We start from the raw sequence: 19608 nt of genomic DNA, 5'->3' as shown, positions 1-19608 counted from the left end.
CTTACAACTTAACATATCATGTGAGCATTGGCATGTCACCCTTTGAGGCTTTATATGGTTACAAGGTCAATTTGCCTATGTTGGTGGGTACATATGAGACTTCTAACCATAATGCCAAGGAGGAAGCTGAAAGGATGCAAGCTTTGTTGCAACAATGCAAAAGTAATTTGAAGGTTGCACAAGAGAAAATGAGACAATATGCCAATGTTCATCGAAGATCATTGGAATTCAAAGTGGGAGATTGGGTTCTTTTGAGAATACCAAAGTCAAGATATGCGTCTTTGAAGGGAAGCACCAACACCAAACTAGCTCATCGCTATTATGGTCCTTATCAAGTGATACGAAGAGTTGGGGAGGTTGCATATCAACTCTTACTTCCATCTACAACAAAGATTCATGATGTGTTTCATGTCTCTCACTTGAAAGGATATGTGGGTATGATCGATCAAATGGTTGATGAGTTACCTCCAATGAATGAAGAGGGAATGATTGAATACATTCCAGAAGCTATCTTGGGTACAAGGAAAAAGGTACTTCGCACTCGTACCTTGGTGGAGTATCTTGTTCAATGGAAAGGTTTACCTAAGGAAGAAGCTTCATGGCAACCTATTTCAGCATTGGAGGGATATGAAGCATTGATAGAGCAATATGGGTTGGTGTAAATTCAGCCACATGGAACATTCTTCTCCGAATTTGGGGTATTCATTTGAGGTTTCGAGGACGAAACCATTGGGGAAGGGATGGTTTGTAAGAAAGCATTATGGGCCCAAGGCCATGGACAACTAGTAAGTAGGTGTGAACTCTTGGGTGGAGTATAAATACCAATGTAAATGGGATTATGGGTCATTCATGATAATGTTATCTGTTCCAAGAATCAATGGTGAGCTTCTCCCGTGAGATGCTAAGTGGTGACTCCTTCATGAGCCACTCCCTTGGTGAGGGACTAACCCACCCCTGTTACTTTCTTTCATTCATTTGAGGTGGCATCATTTGTCTTACTTTGTTCTCTTCTGGCATAGAAGGCTTTCCATCATGTTTGGCATCATAATGTACACCATCCATTGCATTCATATCGGCTTCTTGGTTGAGCTTGAGAGGAGCCAATGCACTAATGGCTTTCTCCAAGTCTTTTAACCCTCTTTGCATCACGTCATCTAGGTAGTGGTGTCGCTTGTCGAACCGTTCCATGAGGTGTTCACCAAATTGTTGTTGCCGATTTGTTTGGTTATTTTCAATCCTTTGAAACATACTCTCCATAGCCATTAACATCATGTCCACTGTTAGCGGAGTAGTTCCCAAAGATTGAGGCATTTCCACTGGCTGAGATTCATCTGGAGATGGTGCTTTTATGGTTGAACTTTCTTCATTCCTCGTTGATGAACTCGTTGCCATCATTGCTTCCAGTTGTCTTTGATCATATTCATTCCGGGCTCCCTTGTTTCAACGAAGACTTTGAAGGCTCGCATAATTATGATATTTGGCAAACCCAGTGCTACAATGTGTTGCTCCAGAAAAAGCAGCACAAGCCTATCAAAGAAAGGGGTGTAATGCCCGCTTCTCTTACTGCTGAAGAGTGGGAAGATATGGATGAGCTGGCAAGATCTACTATCATGTTGTCTGTGTCAGACTCATTACTTTTCAGCATTCGTGAAGAGAAAACAGCTTGGGGAATGTGGCAGAGATTGCAGGACTTGTATGCCCAACAAAGTGCCTCAAGCAAAGTGTATTGGTTGAAGAAACTCATAGGTCTTCAGATGAAGGAAGGGGCGTCTATGACAGCCCATCTAAATGAGTTTAATGGTATTGTCAGCCAGGTCATTAATCAAAAGTTGGCAATGGACGATGAGTTCAAAGCCACTTTTCTGTTATGCACTTTGCCAGAGAGTTGGGACACATTCAGGACAGCCACTAGCAATTCGAATGCTATGCTGTCATATGCAGATGTTGAGGGTGCTCTTCTTCAAGAAGAGATGAACAGGAAAAACAACTCTGTTGGAAAGTCCAATGCAATGAATGCACGTGGGAGATCCCAGCAAAGGGGAAAAAGCCAAGAAAGGGGAAGGAGCAAGTCTCGCTCCAAAAAGGATTTGGAATGCCATTATTGTGGCAAGAAGGGATACATTAAAAAGCAATGCTACAAATGGAAAAATGATCAAAAGGAAAAGGGAAAAGGCAAAGACAAAGAGAAAGATGAAGCCAAAGATGTAAAGCCAAAGGGCAAAAGTGGAGTCAAGATTGAAGAAATCAATGTGTCACATGCAGGTGGCAGTGAGGATGAGGTCCTCTTTACGTCTTCACTTGATGCCCATTCACTTCTTACAGGTGGTCATGGTATGCACTCATGGATCATTGATTCAGGTGCCTCCTTTCATGTCACAGGTTGCAGAGACTTGTTTGTCAGGTATACTGCTGGCAATGAAGGAGTGGTTTATTTGGGTGATAACCATGCATGCAAGATTCTTGGCAGAGGTGATGTGAGGCTTGTATTTTCAGATGGCTCACAGCTTATGCTCCATGATGTCAGGCATGTGCCTGAGATCAAGAAGAACCTGCTTTCTACTGGACAGCTTGATGATGCTGATTATGTTACCACATTTGGTCGTGGAAAGTGGAAAATTAGTAAGGGCTCACTGGTTGTTGCCAGAGGCTCTAAGGTGGACACTCTTTACTTTATGCATGCAGGTGTTTGTCACCATGCTAATGTAAATGCAACCGAGCTGCCGGAAATTTCTATGTGGCATAGCCGGTTGGGACACATGAGTGTCAAGGGAATGGAGCAATTGTCTCGTTTGGGTTACTTGCCTTCTCTAAAGTTTTCAAGTTTTCAATTTTGTGAGCTTTGTATATATGGTAGGCAACTACAGTGCCCCCACAAGAAAGCTCTTGGATAGAAAGATGCTCAGTTAGAGCTTGTGCATACAGATGTATGTGAGATGCCTCAGCTTTCTTTGGGAGGGGCAAAATATTTTGTGTCTTTTATAGATGATGCCACACGCAAGGTGTGGGTTTATGAAGAGTGATACATTCTCAGTGTTTGAGAAGTTTGTTGCTCTTGTTGAGAATCAAACTGGCAAAACATTGAAAGCTTTGCGTTCCGACAATGGTGGAGAGTACATGTCCAAACAGTTTCAGGACTTTTGTGATGCTAAAGGCATCAAGAGGGAGCTCTCTACTCCTTATGATCCTCCACAAAACGGGACAGCAGAGAGGATGAACAGGACCATTCAGGAGAAGGTCCGTTCTATGTTGTCACATGCTGCATTACCTCATGGTTTTTGGGCTGAAGCTGTTATGACAGCCGTTCACCTTATAAACAGGTCACCTAACACGAGGCTTGGTGGGAAAGTGCCAGAAGAAGTATGGACAGGGAAGCCTCCGTCATACAAGCACTTGAGAGTGTTTGGTTGCGTTGCGTACGTGCACATACGCAGGGAAATACGCACCAAACTTGATCCTAAGTCTCACAAATGCATATTCCTAGGATATGGTGACAGAGGTGAAATGGGGTATAGACTTTGGGATCCCATGAATAGAAAGATCATACGCAGCAATGATGTCATTTTTGATGAAACATGCATGTATAAGGAGCCTGCAAGGCAACAGGAGCCTGGCAGAGTCATCTTTGATGATGATGGACATCATGGACAACAACCAAGGGCTGTAAATCAGCCATTACAGCAGGAAAACCAGCCCTTAAATGGTGCTGAAAATGGTCCAAATGGACAGCCAGAGATGGCAGAAGATATCCCTATGGATATACCACAGTTAGAGGAGATACCGGGCATGATTTTTCAGCCTTATGGCATGGAACAGGAGCCCCCAATGGGTGATATGCAGGCTGGACAGCAACCTGCAAATGATGGTCATTGGGTACGGAGGTCCACAAGACCCTCCAGAGCCCGTGACAGGTTTGTTCCAGGGGTTGACTACTTGATGCTTACTAACTGTGGGGAGCCCTCATGTTATAAGGAGGCTTTACAGAGGGCAGACAAAGCTCTATGGGAGCGTGCCATGAAGTCAGAGATGGATTCTCTGCATAAAAATGAAACATGGAAGTTGGTTTTGCCATGCAAGTGGGTATACAGGCTCAAAGTTACACATGATGCAAAGCCAAGATACAAAGCCAGGTTAGTGGCTAAGGGCTTCAAGCAGGAATATGGTGTGGACTTTGAGGAGATCTTCTCTCCAGTGGTCAAAATGACCACACTTAGAGCTGTATTGGCTTTGGTTGCTCATGATGATCTGGACTTGATTCAGATGGATGTGAAGACTGCTTTTCTTCACGGTGATCTCCATGAGGAGATATATATGCAGCAGCCAGAGGGTTATGCAGTGAGTGGAAAAGAGAAGCTTGTATGCAAGCTGAAAAAGAGTCTTTATGGGCTCAAACAGGCACCAAGAGAATGGTATCATAAATTTGATACATTCATGAAATCTCAAAAATTCAGGAGAAGTGACATAGATCACTGCTTGTACACCAAAAAAGCTTTGGATGGCAGTCTATTGATCCTCATCTTGTATGTTGATGATATGTTGATTGCCGGGAAATCTCGTAAAGAGATGGATGCCTTGAAGCAGAGGCTGCATCAAACCTTTGATATGAAGGATTTGGGTGATGCAAATCACATCTTGGGTATGCGGATACTTCGGGACAGAAATCAGCATGTGTTGTATTTGTCTCAGAAGGAATACATTGGCAAAGTCTTGCAGAGGTTCAATATGGACGGGGGGAAGAAGACTAGTACTCCTTTGCCTCCATATGTGAAACTCAGTGCTATGGACAGCCCATAGTCAGATAGAGACAGGGCTGATATGGCCAAGATTCCGTATGCTTCAGCTTGTGGCAGTCTCATGTATGCCATGGTTGCTACAAGGCCGGACATTGCATTTGCAGTGGGAGTGGTTTCTAGATACATGGCCAACCCTGGCAAGAAGCATTGGGAAGCAGGGAAAGGTGTCATGAGATACCTGAAGGGCACACAGGATATGTGCATTTGTTTTGGCAAACAGGATGCATTAGTGCATGGTTACACGGATTCGGATTATGCCGGTCATCCAGATAACCGGAAGTCTACTACCGGTTATGTATTTACATTCACAGGAGGTGCTGTGTCATGGATATCCAGGATGCAGAAGTGCACAGCCTTATCTACTACAGAGGCCGAGTATATTGCAGCCACAGAGGCTTGCAAGGAGGCATTATGGCTATCTCGGTTAGTGGTTGATTTGGGTTATACAGGGGATATTCCATTGTTGCATTGTGACAGTCAGAGTGCCATCCAGTTGGCAAAGAACCCTGTTTTTCATGCAAAGACGAAGCATGTGGATGTGAAGTATCACTTCATCAGAGAGGTGATAGAGAACAAGCAAATTCAGCTTGTTAAAATTCACACGGATGACAACCCGGCTGATCTGTTGACAAAGAGTTTGCCTCCGGAGCGGTTTGCTCATTGCAGACACTTGATGGGCATTGGATGAGGCCAGTTTCAGCCTTGATATAGCCTTGTATATTATCATGTACATGCTGATTTTTCTTTTCCTTTACTTAAGGGCACTTTGCCTTTAAGTGGGAGGTTGTTGGGGTAAAGGCGTTATGCCCACCCTTATAGTGTGTACAAGCCCATAAGTTATAGTACATAGTACACTTAGTACTTTTAATGTACTAAGTGCACTATGTGTACTAGTGCAATATACATGTGTGATAGGGGAGTCACACACTCATGCCTCATGAGTTGACTTATCCCCACAACTCTCTCTCTCTCTCCCCCTTGTTCTTCTCTCTGTTTATGTCTCCCACATTAACCTAACGCTAATTCTCCCACACAGTACATGGCAGTCCCTACTGGCTGCGTTTTGCAGAGTTGGGGCAGCAAGCAGGGGAGACACCCTGGCTGCGTTTTCTGCAGATATGGGGCAGCAAGCAGGGCAGCCTGGCTGCGTTTTCTGTAGATATGGGGCAGCAAGCAGGGTAGACAGCCTGGCTGTGTTTTCAGACTCATGGGTGCACACTTGGATTCTCATCCTCGAGGTGTGTGTGGAAGACAGTTAGTCCTTTCTCGACAGCAGAGGGGGTCTATGAGTTTGTGCCAGTTCAGCATAGTTTTGCTGGCGTACAGGTGTTTCCTTTAGGTTCTTAGGGTGTTCACCTTGAGAGGGGGATGTGGTTACTTGGCAGTGAGCCACTCCTATTTCCTAGGCAGATGGCCTTCTGGATTACAGGGTACAGGCGCACAGGAGCCTTCATCCCTAGGATAAGCATTGATTTGGGAGCTTGGTGTACAGGGTGATATTGGCATTCATGCAGAGACAGGCTAGGTCACTTGGTGACGAGAGCTGTTGTCGAGGTTCATAGGTACTTGCTCAGTTGCAGGATGGGTACAGGATGCATGGTAGGTGTATAGGTTCATTGGGTACAAGTAGGTACAAGTGGAGCAGCAGTTTGGAGCAGATGATTGACATCAGATTGTGCTTTGGGATGATGAGTTGTGGATGGTTGGTTCCACATGGACACGTGACTAGTTGGTTGGGAGCTTTCCAGCTGGGGGTGTCAGGTTTTGGCAGGAGAGCTTTCTTGAGCTTAGTGCCATAGTTAACACCAAAGAGCTCAGGGGGTGTTGCCATGTGATTGGGTGACTCATAGGGGTGTGTGAGTAGTAGTCCCATCACGCGACGACGAGTTATGGATACAGGTTTTAAAGGTCAGGTGCCAACAGGATTGTCAGCTACAGTGTTGGAGGTATGTTTCTTCCACTTGGAGTGTTAGCAGGACAGAGAGGCATTCTTGGACCGAGGGATACATGGAGATCCGAAAACCTTGTATTTGGAGATTGGTGCTCAACAAGCTCAAAGTTGGAGGCTTGAGTACCAGGGCTGATGTAGACATTGTGGGCCTCTAGGGTGTCTAGAGGGGGTGCCAATAGGGAGATAGTTTGGCGGTGTTCTCTAAGGAGCAGATTTTTCTTGGAGGTAGAGAGTCAGACGACATCCTTTCTTGGGCTGAAGAGGGAGCACATTGTGTGACAGGTGTGATATAGATTGGGTTGGAGATATGGACATCTGGTGGTTCATTCTTTGGATTTTGTTGGCCTTCTGGATCGGGAGCAGTTTCTTGGAGTAAGTGGCAGAGGCGGGAGCAGATCAACTTTTCGACTTGCTTTGGAGGTTTCCTTTTCCAGCTTCTTGGACCGGTTTCTCTCCCAGGATCTGAGAGGGGGTGTTAGCATTATTCATCTCCTGGTAGTGTGCCCAAGTTGTGTATTAGGGGTGCCTAGATTTATCCGGAATAGCACCTTATTTTTTCCTCATGTTTAGGCCCTTGGTTGTAGGGTTGGCCACCCATTATCACATGTTTATTTTTGTCCAGTCGTGAGACTTTTCTGGAGCAAGTCGGCCAGCTTATCTTGGGGCTATATAAGGCTTGCCTCCTTCTCATTTGTACTCATTCTGACAGGGGCTTCTAGGCCCGGGTCCTCCCTTAGGGGAGTAGTTCATCATGCCCACACATACGGGGACCACCCCTTGCACAGGGCTGATTGTATCATTGCTTCTTCATCATTATGCAGATTTGTTTTCTCTCTCTCTGTGCCTATGTCTCACGCTTTCCGCTGCGCACTTTTGACAATTTCAATGGTGTTTGCTCTCCATCTCTCTCTCTCACTCTCTCTCCTGTGTTTCCACTCTCCCTTCTTCCGCTGCACATTCTATCATGGGCCACCCTTAGGGCCAAGAGGCCCATGGCCAATGGCCAACAGCCCAAGAAGGGGCTAGGCCTTGGTTGGCCAGACTTAGAGGGGCCTGGACAGCAAGGTGGCCAGCCCATGTGGCTTGGCCAGCTTGTTGGCCAGCCCTCATGGGCAGCCCAGTCAGCCAGCCCTCATGGCTTGGCCAGAGGGTGTAGGATCACCGCAGGGTACCGTGGAACCGTGGGCTAGCCCATGGGCAGCCAGCCCAGCAAGGAGGGCTGCCATGCGTAGGCTGGACAGCAGTACCCAAGGTGGCTAGTCAAGAGCAAAGAAGCGCATCTTTATGGCATGATTAATCTAGTCGTGGAGAGATGATAAACAGGTTGACTTCTGCATATATCCACCGACCAGTATCTAGAAGAACTATAAAAGCAAAAGCTAGGAATTCATTTGAGGCATCTCATAATTCACAAAGGGCTGAAGAACTCCAAGGGCCAGGACAACCAAAGGGAGCCTAAGCCAAGGTGAAACTTGAAGGTCAAGAGTTAAGTCCTCTACACGCTGAAAGTCTACAGCCACAGAAGATCTACATATTTGCGTTATTTCTCATCATTCTAATAAAGCAAATACACCATCCATGGTGGGGGCCCTACAGAGGGTATTCGGGACCCAATACTATGTCTGACTCTCTCTCTTTTTTTTTTTTCTTCGTGAAATGGTGTTTTATATTATATGTTAAAATGTACATCAGCCACATGGCTCACACAGAACCTATGGCCCCAAAAAAAATCCCCACAAAAGATCCTCTAAAAGGATCATGACCATGCAAACCTGTACACTGATAAGAAAGCCTCCTAGCCAAATAAGCATCCCAAATAAAAGCATCAAAGATGAGCTAGCCGAGCTGCCGTAGACCATAATGAAATAACATCTGCATCCAGTAGCTCAGCTGAGAGAAGAGAAGAAAACTGCCAAAGCAGCAAACCGCGGATACGTAGAATGTGCCCATGTATTCCAGACAAGGAATCAAAGATGAACCCACTCCGTGTAGTCCAAATATGCCAAAGTCCTGTCCATCTAAGGGAATGGAATATCACAAGGTGACTGTCCGAAGTAATGACTTGAGGACAAATCCCAAATATCCACTGATGCGCCGAAATAGTAGACCTCTCTACTGCCTCCCAAACGCGAGAGACAAAAGACCAAATGTGACGGGCCACTGGACAACTCATGAACAGATGCATAACTATTTCAGTGCATGTCGTGCAGAAGAAGCAAGAGGCCAATGTAATTTTACGACGGCTGAGCTGATCCCGTGTAGGTAACCCTCCCACCAACATCCTCCAAATGAAAACCTTACCTTGGTAAGGGAGTTTAGGCTGCCAATCACGCATAAGAGTTTTCTGCCACCATGATTTAGACTTGTGCAATCCCCACACCTTATTGGCCTTGGCTGAAACCCAATCTTTCTCTGATACGAGCTTATGATAGACCTGGTTAGCTGAAAGTGATATCAAAAGGCTGATCTGCAGATGGCCGAGGCAATGGAGTAAAAGGCTCAACTGCATGCATGATGTCAACCCATAGTGGCTGAAATGTCCGAGGAACTTTAAAGTGCTGCCGAATACGACGAAACGAATATGGCCTGTCACAACCAGGTATCACAGCATCTCGGATTCTAACCAAGCCTAACCTGACCATGCGGTTGAGTCGTATGCGTGAAGCATCTCTGTCTGGCCAAACAATGACACGCGACTCCACAAATGTTTCGAACTGCAAAGAGTTCAAAAGTAGTCTTTCATGACCAGGATCCCACCGAGCCAATAGTAGAACTTCATGCCAAGAAAGGAGAATATGCGATAAAATGTGAGATGAGCGAATACGGACAGGATGAGCCGCATTCACAATGTCCCACCATGAAGCCTGCACACGTGTCCGTCCATGTGACAATCCCTCCAACTCAATCAAGTCATGAGCCATGAATACCCAAGGCTGCTGCTGCAAACACATATCCTGAAAAAGCGCCCACCTACGTGCCACCATATGCAAGCGGACATCCAGTAAAGCAGCCCTACCCATTCTTTTGGGCGTCGTAATGTGATTCCAAGCTATCCATGTTTGACCCATAATATTTTCTTGCCTCTTCCACATCATAAACTGAATGGGAGCAACCAAACGGAGAAGAGATTTGTGCGTCCAAGGTAGCAAAGGCAAAAAATAGGAAATCATGCTAAGCATAATAACCTGAGCTACCTTAACCCTCACGTGCATAGGCCACCCTTGAGCTTTCCAATACACAAATTTATCCGAGATCCGAGCAGAAATCCAAGAAAGAAGTGCTTGGGGGTCCACATCCACACCCACCGGATACCCAAGATGACGAACAATGTCTCCTGTATGCACCACACGGCCTTGCCACCCTAATGCCTCAAGATCAAATTCCGTGCATACAATGAGGGCTGATTTTGTTGAATTTATTTTCAGCCCAGAAGCCAATGCAAAATTATTCCAAGCTTCCATTGCTTGATCTATACCGGCTTTTTCGGCCATGAGAAACATAAAAGTGTCATCCGCAAGGGCTTGAGCAACCAATTGCTTGCCATGAGGGAGATGCAAACCAACCACTTCACCATGCGATGCCATAGCATCTAGGCGAGAACATAGGATGAGTGGCAATGGCAAAGAAAAGAGGGCTAAGAGGACAGCCCTGCCGGAGAGAACGGGTGAGATAAATACCATCCGAAAGTCCTCCATTGAGCATAATCCGCATGATAGAGCCAAAGCCAAGTAAATGCACCAAATTAGCCATTTTGGGACCAAAGCCCATGGCTGTCATTAACTGAGAAAGGAAAGACCAGCTGACATGATCAAAAGCTTTTTTAAGATCCAGCTGCACCACCACAATCTCTTGCTTCTTTGCCTTGGCATAATCCACTTCAATTTGAACATTAAGAATATTATGCAAAATATTCCTGCCATGCACAAATCCATATTGATATGGATGAATAAGAGTAGGAAGCACCTTCTGCAAGCGATTGGCAAAAATCTTTGTAAAGATTTTATACATAATACCCATAAGTGAGATCGGGCACCATTGAGCCAAAGAAGTAGGCGAAGGGACTTTGGGCAACAAACGAAGTATGCCCAACTTCCAATCGGCAGGCATATATCCCTCATCCCAAACCCTTTGACAAATAAGCGTCAAAGGCTCTGCAAGCTGATCAGCATATTTTCAGAAAAACTCATTTGTCAAACCATCCCAACCAGTGCTCTTTCCCATGGGAAGTTTGGAGAGAACAGCTTCCACTTCCCCTTGAGTAACAGGAGCATCAAGTTGAACTGCCACATCAGGGTCAACTTGATATCGTACTTCAGCAAACAATGACTCCCTTGCAGCCAGGACAGCCGGCGAGACATCCTCTCGAGGGGCAAGCAAATCTTCATAAAACCTGATGCAATGCTGAATAACCTCAGAAGGTTGAGTAACAAGGTTGCCTTGGGCATCCATCAGCCTAACAATATTCTCACGTATATGTTTTTGATGCAACTTATCATAGAAGCGATGAGATTGACAGTTAGCATCCCGCAAAGCATCAAGACATGCAAGTAGTTTAAAGCGAACATATTGTGCTTCCTGCACCCTAGATGGCTCCTTTTTCAGCCATTCTATGGCATCCACAACTTCAGCATCCATAGAGTCAGTAAACATGAACGCCTGCAAGCCCTTTAAAAGAGACTCAAGAAGAGCCACATGCTGTTTTTGTATAGAGGCATTAGCAAGACCATAATGCCGCGCTAATTTCCGAGTGTTGGTAAGGAACACTGGCCAAGCATGATAATCAGCCATGGACACTCTTGTGGAGAAATGTCGTATCAACTGATGCATATAAACATCAAAAACTTCATGCTCTAAAAAAGTGTGATTTAAGCGCAAAGGCAAGCGTCCCAACAAGCCTTTATATGCATCCACAGGATGATAGACCATTTCAAACACAAGCGGCCAATGATCCGAGAAAACCTGTTGCTGATCAACCATCATAGTAAGAACCTCTGGCAAAAAGAGATCTTGATGTAAAATATACATCCTATCCAATCTAGCATAAGTGCCCCGAAACTGTTGTGAGGCATAAGTGTAACCCCTTTCATTTGGATGTAACCAAGACCACATGTCTTGTTTTAGCGACCTTGCTGCAAAAGCTTCCCACGCCATTCTCGCCGGGCCATCCATTACAGAATGAGGCGACGTGGCTTGCTCCCTGGAGACACACATATTAAAGTCTCCCATCACAAAGCCAGGATGAGAGATTGAAAGAGCACACAAGTCATTCCACGGCAAACGGCGTGCACGAGCATTATTTGGAGCATACACCCCTAACAACCATAAAGGCGTATCATCCCAAACAATCTGTATCACTAGAAATCTTCCATGAACATCTTGAATCACAAGAGAAGGCTGAAACTGCGAACGAATAGCAAACATAACACCTGACTGCGAAGCAGGATGTCCGCTCTAGAAAACATGAAACCCCTTTTATACATAGGCTTTGCCAGCCAACTTATGCTGCTTGTGTTCAACTGCACACAAAACATCCCAACCATGACAAAAAGTTGTACGCCAAAGCCTGAACTGCTTTTGGCGCGAAGAAATACCCTTTACATTCCATTGTACAATTTTCATAAGCCTTCCCAGAAAAGGAATCAACAAGGCCGTGTACAATTCTCTCTCTCTCTCTCTCTCTCTCTCTCTCTCTCTCTCTCTGTGCACACATCTCTCTATCTTGTGCGTTATCTTCGTCATGAAAGATTGCTGAATTCTGTCCATTGAAGAACTGATTCTATTCATCAAGGTTCCGCATGTTACTGTCAGAATATGCAGCGGAAATGATATCCAAACTTGGGTAGACAAGAGCAAGTAGACTGCAGAAAATAATCAGCACAAGAAACACAGAGAGATGTGTGTAAACTCTTCTCTATACACAAGATCCCGACGATACTGAATGAGAAAGTGGAGGAGGATGGGGGGCAATATATACAAGCCCATGAGGGCAGTCGGCCAGCTCTAGAAGAGGCCCACGACTGGACAAAATCCCACGACTGCTGAATATAGCAGTCGGCCAGCATCTGATGCCCCACGCCTGGACAGAACAAGTCGGCCAGCACTCCTACAGCCCACGACTGATACAGATGCAGTCGGCCAGCTTCAGAGTGCTCCTGGCATCAACTGGCAGCCCTCCAGCCACTAGAAAAAAATGGGAAAAATAGGGAAAAAATACGGGGAGTGTGGAAAAATGATATACGGGCGGGCACACCCACAACAGAGGCCCTGGTGTATACAAATAGACAGGAGATGACTTCTAACACCCCCTCTCAGCTCCTGGCTGTGTAACCAACCCCAGGGAGCTGGAGTGCCGCCTGAGCGTAGCCTGAGGTAGAGACTTCGTGAAGAGGTCCGCCGCATTGTCCTCCGTCGAACAATAAAGTAGCAAGATGTCACCCGCCAAGATCTTCTCACGAACAAAGTGATACTGTACCTCTATATGCTTGGTCCGGGCATGGAAAACCGGGTTCCGAGCAATAGCTATACAACTCTGGTTATCACACTGGATGACTGTGGGCTCCCTCTGTGGAAACCCCATCTCGCCTAGCAGCCTCCGCAGCCATACAACCTCACAAGCAGCACCACAAGCAGCCCGATACTCTGCCTCTGTCGAAGAAAGGGCAATAGTTGGCTGCTTCTTGCTGCTCCAAGAAACCGCTCCTGAGCCGAGGGTAAGAGTGTATCCTGAAGTAGATCTCCTCGTGTCTGGATCTCCTCCCCAATCTGAGTCACTCCAACCTTGGAGCTTGACTCCATTCCCTCCTGTGTAAAAGAGTCCCAGATCCTTCGTACTCTGCAGATACCGCAAGATCCGCAATCCTGCGTCCCAATGAGTCTTCAATGGCGTCTGCATAAAAGAGCTCAATAGCCCCACGGAGAAGCTCATGTCCAATCTGGTGTTCAGCAACCAGATCAATGAACCAACCAGCTTCCGGTACTGCGAGGCATCAACTGGCTCACAAGGATCTGTAACGGTTAACTTTGTGTTCGGGTCCATCGGCGAAGTAATAGGCTTGCAATTCTCCATCCCAAAGGCCTCAAGCAACTCATGAACATACCGCTGCTGAGAGACGAAAAACCCCCTCTGGGTCTGCCAGATCTCCAATCCCAAGAAGAAGTGGAGTAAGCCTAAGTCGGTCATCTCAAACTCCTTTGACAAGGCAGCCTTCGTCACTCCAATGTGCTCCACATGACCGCCGGTGAGAATGAGATCATCCACATAAAGGATGATGAGTGTGACCATGCCGCGTTCCCGAAAGAGATATAGGTTCGGATCTGCAACCGATCTCTGGAATCCAGTCCGAATAAAGAAGGAATCAATCTTCTGATTCCGAATATGTACATACGCGTCACTCCCAAAGACACGGAAGTGCGAGACATCGGGTTTCCTGCCAAAATATGCCTCAAATGGAGTCATATGGGGTACAAAAGTCGTCGGAGAGCGGTTTATGGTATGGACAGCTGTTGCCACAGCCTCACCCCAAAGTGGACGAGGAAGATCTCGATGCTCCAGCATGGTCCTCGCCATCTCAACCACAGTCCTGTTCTTACGTTCAACAACTCCATTCTCCGAAGGCGATCCGGTATTGGCCAATTCCCTCTTGATGCCATGATCTGCACAAAACCGAAAGAAAACAGTCGAGGAGAATTCCCCTCCTTTGTCAGCCCTGAGAGTCTTGACCTGAAATCCAGACTCTTTCTCCACCATCACGTGCCAATCCTTGAACCGAGCAAAAGCCTGGTCCTTCTGTGAAAGAAAGTAGACCCACGTGAATCTGGTACAATCATCAACGAGCAGCATAAAGTAGAGAGATCCTCCCAAGGATGGTATCTGCTGTGGTCCACACAAGTCAGTGTGAATCAACTCCAAAGGTTTCGAAGCCCGCCTGGAAGCCTGCTTCGGAAAGGATTCCCTGTGCTGCTTACCACGTATGCAAGAACTGCAGCGTCCTTGCCTACTACCAACATCTGGCAAGCCAACCACCATCTGGTCCCGGAAGGCGCGCCGCAAAGCATCCACATTTAAGTGGCCAAAACGAAAGTGCCACAAGTCTCCGACCTGAGAGCCTGTCAGTGAGGAGAGTGCAGAGAGCTTGTAGATGCCGTTCTCCACACCGCCTTCCCAAACAACTTTGCCTGTCTCACGGTCCCTTAGAGCAACTGAATGCTCCTCAAATTCCACCGGAAAGCCAGTCTTGCATACCTCATGCACTGACAAAAGATGAAAGCCCAGAGCAGGGACATAAAGAACACGGGAAGCATGCTTGCCCCCCTTGCCGTCGGGAATGATCTCCATCCGGCCCTCACTATGAATCGGAATAGTGGAGTTATCGCCAATAAAGATACGACCTGACTGCCGTTTCAGATCCAGGAAGAAGTCACGGGATGGAGTCATGTGCCTGGAAGCACCACTGTCGAGAATCCATTCCCGAGTATCCTTTGCGGTGAAGCCAACTGCCTCCTCGCTCGAAGACGATGAATCATCGGAGTCCACCATCTCCAAGTGCACAAATGCCGGAGTCTTCGCAGCTGAGGCTGAGGACTCAGCACTCTTCCCTGTCCGCTTAGGGCATTTCCTCCAGTAGTGGCCTTTCTCGCCACAATCATTACACGATCTTTCGGCCTTCAGCTTCTCTCGTTCTGGATCAGGCTTCTTCTCAGAAGACTTATCTGGTGAAGCCTTCCCTTTGCCCTCGTTGGTATTACGGCCTTTCGACCGTTGGCCAGTTAAGGCCTCCGAACCTCCGACGTGAGGAGGGTTCGTGAAACGTTCCTCCTGGTCCAGGACCATTGGCACAAGCTCCTCCCAAGTAATGGTGCTGAGCCTGCCACTAGTGATCAACGAGGAATAGAAAGCAGAATACTGACCAGGCAAGTGGGAAAGTAACGTGATGGCCATATCTTCAGATGATATCTCTTTCCCAGCTTGAAGGACTTCCTGCTGAAGGGCCTGCAGCTTGTTAATGTGTTCCCGCATCGTCGAAGACTTTGCAGGGTTCATAACCCGCATCTGCACTTCCAAGGATATCCGCTTCATGGGTGACACCCTGTTGTACAAAGAAGCCAAGTGCTCCCATATGCCTCTCGCCAGCGTCATGTGCTTCACATGGTTGATCACCTGTGGTGTGCAATTGAGGAATATAAATGACCGGACCCTGGCGTTGACACGGTCCCACATTTGTGCCTGTGCCTCTCGGTCCTTCCTCGTCGATAAAACCTCCCCTTCTTCAGCTTCCGGCCTTGGCACCCCTTTGATAATAAAATCAGCAAGATCATATGACTCCAGAACTGACTCCATCATGACCTTCCAGATGCCATAATTGGACCCGTCCAACTGCCGATCCACTGGGAACGTGGGAAGAGTCGGAATCTTCACGTGCTTCTCTGCCATCTCGAGTAAATCCGCCATCTCGGAGAGTAACCTGAAAGGGTGGGTGGGTGGGAAAAATCTGAAAATCAGAATATATGCAAGTGGCTGTCCAGCCCCTCTGCCCGCCTTCCTCTTGCACCTTCACTTCCCGTTCAGCCCGAAACAGTCCACCGATCAGCAACCTGTTGCTCCCCCTCTTGCTCAGAAAAACGCCCAAGATCTCCTAGAGCCTAGGGCTCTGATACCATGTCAGAATATGCAGCGGAAATGATATCCAAACTTGGGTAGACAAGAGCAAGTAGACTGCAGAAAATAATCAGCACAAGAAACACAGAGAGATGTGTGTAAACTCTTCTCTATACACAAGATCCCGAAGATACTGAATGAGAAAGTGGAGGAGGATGGGGGGCAATATATACAAGCCCATGAGGGCAGTCGGCCAGCTCTAGAAGAGGCCCACGACTGGACAAAATCCCACGACTGCTGAATATAGCAGTCGGCCAGCATCTGATGCCCCACGCCTGGACAGAACAAGTCGGCCAGCACTCCTACAGCCCACGACTGATACAGATGCAGTCGGCCAGCTTCAGAGTGCTCCTGGCATCAACTGGCAGCCCTCCAGCCACTAGAAAAAAATGGGAAAAATAGGGAAAAAATACGGGGAGTGTGGAAAAATGATATACGGGCGGGCACACCCACAACAGAGGCCCTGGTGTATACAAATAGACAGGAGATGACTTCTAACAGCTACACCCTTTTAATGGTTTCCACACTCAACAACGAAAAGGGCTCCTAGATATCAAGTGCCTACCTTGTTTTTAAATGCACCATAGTATTAACCATAATAATGATTGAATTAAAAAGGGTTCGGGTTTAATTTACCACATATACTCTTTAGTCCAATCCAGGGTCAAGCATCTGTGTCCTTTGGGTTTTCTAGGCGTCCTTGGGTTGTGTGGACATTTACAAGCAATTAATCCAGGCAATGTCCACACCAGAAAACGGTTTCATGTGAAACATCATTTCCTATTCATCAAGCAGGCAGAATATGAATGCATAAACAAATGTTCAAGGACAGTCTCCCATCTTCCAAAGCTTGTACCAAGTAGATCTTCAAACAAGGGGTCAAGCTGGTGACGTAAGCAACTTGTAATCTACTTTACAGCCTAAGTATGGGTTCAAGCTGGTGACTTAAGCAACTCGTAATCTATTTTACAGTTTAAGTATTCCAGTGTGCATGTATGAATGGTTATTTCTCACAGTTCAGAATAGTATTATTCATGTAAGAGTATGTCAAAACCTAAATCAGCCACATCTACAGTAGGAGTAAATATATTTTCTCATCGATAGAAGGCAGGAGGCATTTTGTTTGTGTTTTTGACCCTCATTTGGACCTAACTCAAAATTGGAATTTTGACTTGGATGGGCTTTGGTTGTTTTGGATAGACTGTTTAGGGAGAAAATGGGGCCCGACATTCCCTCCTTTTGATCCCAATCTGGTGAGTTCTTTTTTGCTATTCCTCATAGATGCTGCGTGTAATTTGCATTTTCTTCGAGTCGAGACATATGTTCGTACTTTTCCCATGGTGTAGATTTGATGATGGGCAAGAGGGTAGTGTTACAAACATTTCATTAAAGGAATCGGTGTTTTGCTAGCAATCTGCTGATACCTTCTCCTTAATGTAGAGAGATTCGAAGCACATTTTTGCCTTGCTGACACAAGCAGCAAAGGAAGCGCTTCCAGAAGGGACGGGCATTCCAGAGTCTTTTGATGATCTCATTGCTGAAGTTGGGGCCAAGAATTTGGATACTCGGACTTCTGTGTTAAAGCTCAGGGCCATGGTCTGCTTCAGCTCCTTCCACCTGTCTTTTTATGGATTCTGGTTATGCACTTTGGTTTGCAAGTCATGTGGTTACAAGTCAAGGATGTAGACAGGCTGAAAGTCCAGCATATAGACAAGCTGAAGCATATCAGTCTGCATCAAAGTAATGTCCCTAGCACATCAAGTCTAATGCAACTCTTTTTTTTGCTTAGGTTGAAGCCTTTGACCAGCGAGCAAAACAGGCAAAGCTTCAAGAAGCATTGTATAAGCACTTTGCCTCAACAGGCATACCGAAAGCTTTATACTGCTTATCACTAAAACTTACAACTGAATACACTTCCAATGCTAGAGCTCGCCGTGAGCTGCCATCACCTGAGCTTGTCCCTCATCTCACAGACAACTCTCTGCACCACTTCATTGTGGCCACTGACAATGTTCTTGCAGCATCTGTGGTTGTGTCATCTACTGTAAAGAATGCAAAGGAGCCTTGGAAAATTGTGTTTCATGTCATCACTGATAGGGAAACTTATGCAGCTATGCATGCGTGGTTTGCATTACACCCTCTTCCCCGAGCCATTGTGGAGGTGAAGGGCGTTCATCAATTTGCTTGGTTAACTAGGGATCATGTCCCTGTATTGGAGGCTTTGGAAACTCGCAACAATGTTTTATGGTACTACCATGGAGACCATGCAGTTGGGACAGATTTCAATGACTCTCCAAGATTACTGGCTTCCAAGCTGCAGGCTCGAAGTCCCAAGTACATCTCAATTTTGAATCACCTGCGTATATATCTTCCAGAGGTAATTTTTTCTTAAAGATGATTCCTATGGTTGATCAATGTATTATTTGTTGAGAATGATGATTGAGGAGAAGGAATGGTGTAACCTAGATAGTAGGTTGTCCATGTAGAGGATTCCAGCCACATAGGGAATGAAGAAATGAGAGAAAGGAGGAGTTTTTATATGTCATAAGCACATGCCCAGCGTTGTAGATCATGAGTTGTGATATAACAGGCTTTGAACTTTGGTCTTCAAGTTCTTATTTTAGCAAACTAAGCAATTTGCCCCATGTAAGGTTGACAAAAGGGTAGTGATAGTGTGTGTATGAATGCGTGCATGCGTGTGTGTGTGTGTGAGAGAGAGAGAGAGAGAGAGAGAGAGAGAGAGAGAGAAAGATATATTAACGTCTGCAAAAGGCCAAAATTGGCCTATGAGACAAACAAGTAGTACAATGATGTTCCTCCAGTCATCAAGAGGAAAATGTGGAGTGAATAAAATGTACAAGTATGACAACACGACTATAGGGGACTCAATGGTGGTGTACAAACGAGAGGGTGTGGATGGAGTACTAGGGCTACTAATGCATCTCTATATGCTGAAGAGAGAGAGAGAAAGAAAGAAAAAAAGATATATTAAGCATCTACTAAAGACCCAATGGGCCTATGAGACCAAAGTGGTACAATAATGTCCATGGCATATCTCATCATGGAATGGAAAATAAAACAGAATGAAAACATAAATATAGCTATCTCACTGGGGTGATACAAAACTGTCCATGGAAACTTGTCATGGAATACTAAAAACATAAAAACATGGGAGCAACATCAGCTCCGAGTAGATGGTATACCACTCTCCA

At 46.1% G+C, this 19608-nt stretch overlaps 1 protein-coding gene across 1 annotated transcript in view; it reads left to right on the top strand.

The window, feature by feature from the left end:
- LOC147617193 (putative galacturonosyltransferase 13) overlaps window positions 1-19608 on the top strand; it is a 78073-nt gene that overhangs the window by 3284 nt on the left and 55181 nt on the right. The window contains exons 2-4 of the mRNA XM_086776806.1: window positions 17597-17649; window positions 17837-17992; window positions 18186-18773. Coding sequence (XP_086632932.1) covers window positions 17597-17649; window positions 17837-17992; window positions 18186-18773 — 797 coding nt within the window. The remainder of the gene's footprint in view (window positions 1-17596; window positions 17650-17836; window positions 17993-18185; window positions 18774-19608) is intronic.

Source organism: Cibotium barometz, chromosome 37, assembly GCF_041138505.1.
Source record: "Cibotium barometz isolate CiBa-2024 chromosome 37, ASM4113850v1, whole genome shotgun sequence".
NCBI lineage: Eukaryota > Viridiplantae > Streptophyta > Polypodiopsida > Cyatheales > Cibotiaceae > Cibotium > Cibotium barometz.
This window is presented reverse-complemented; position numbering and strand designations above follow the sequence as displayed.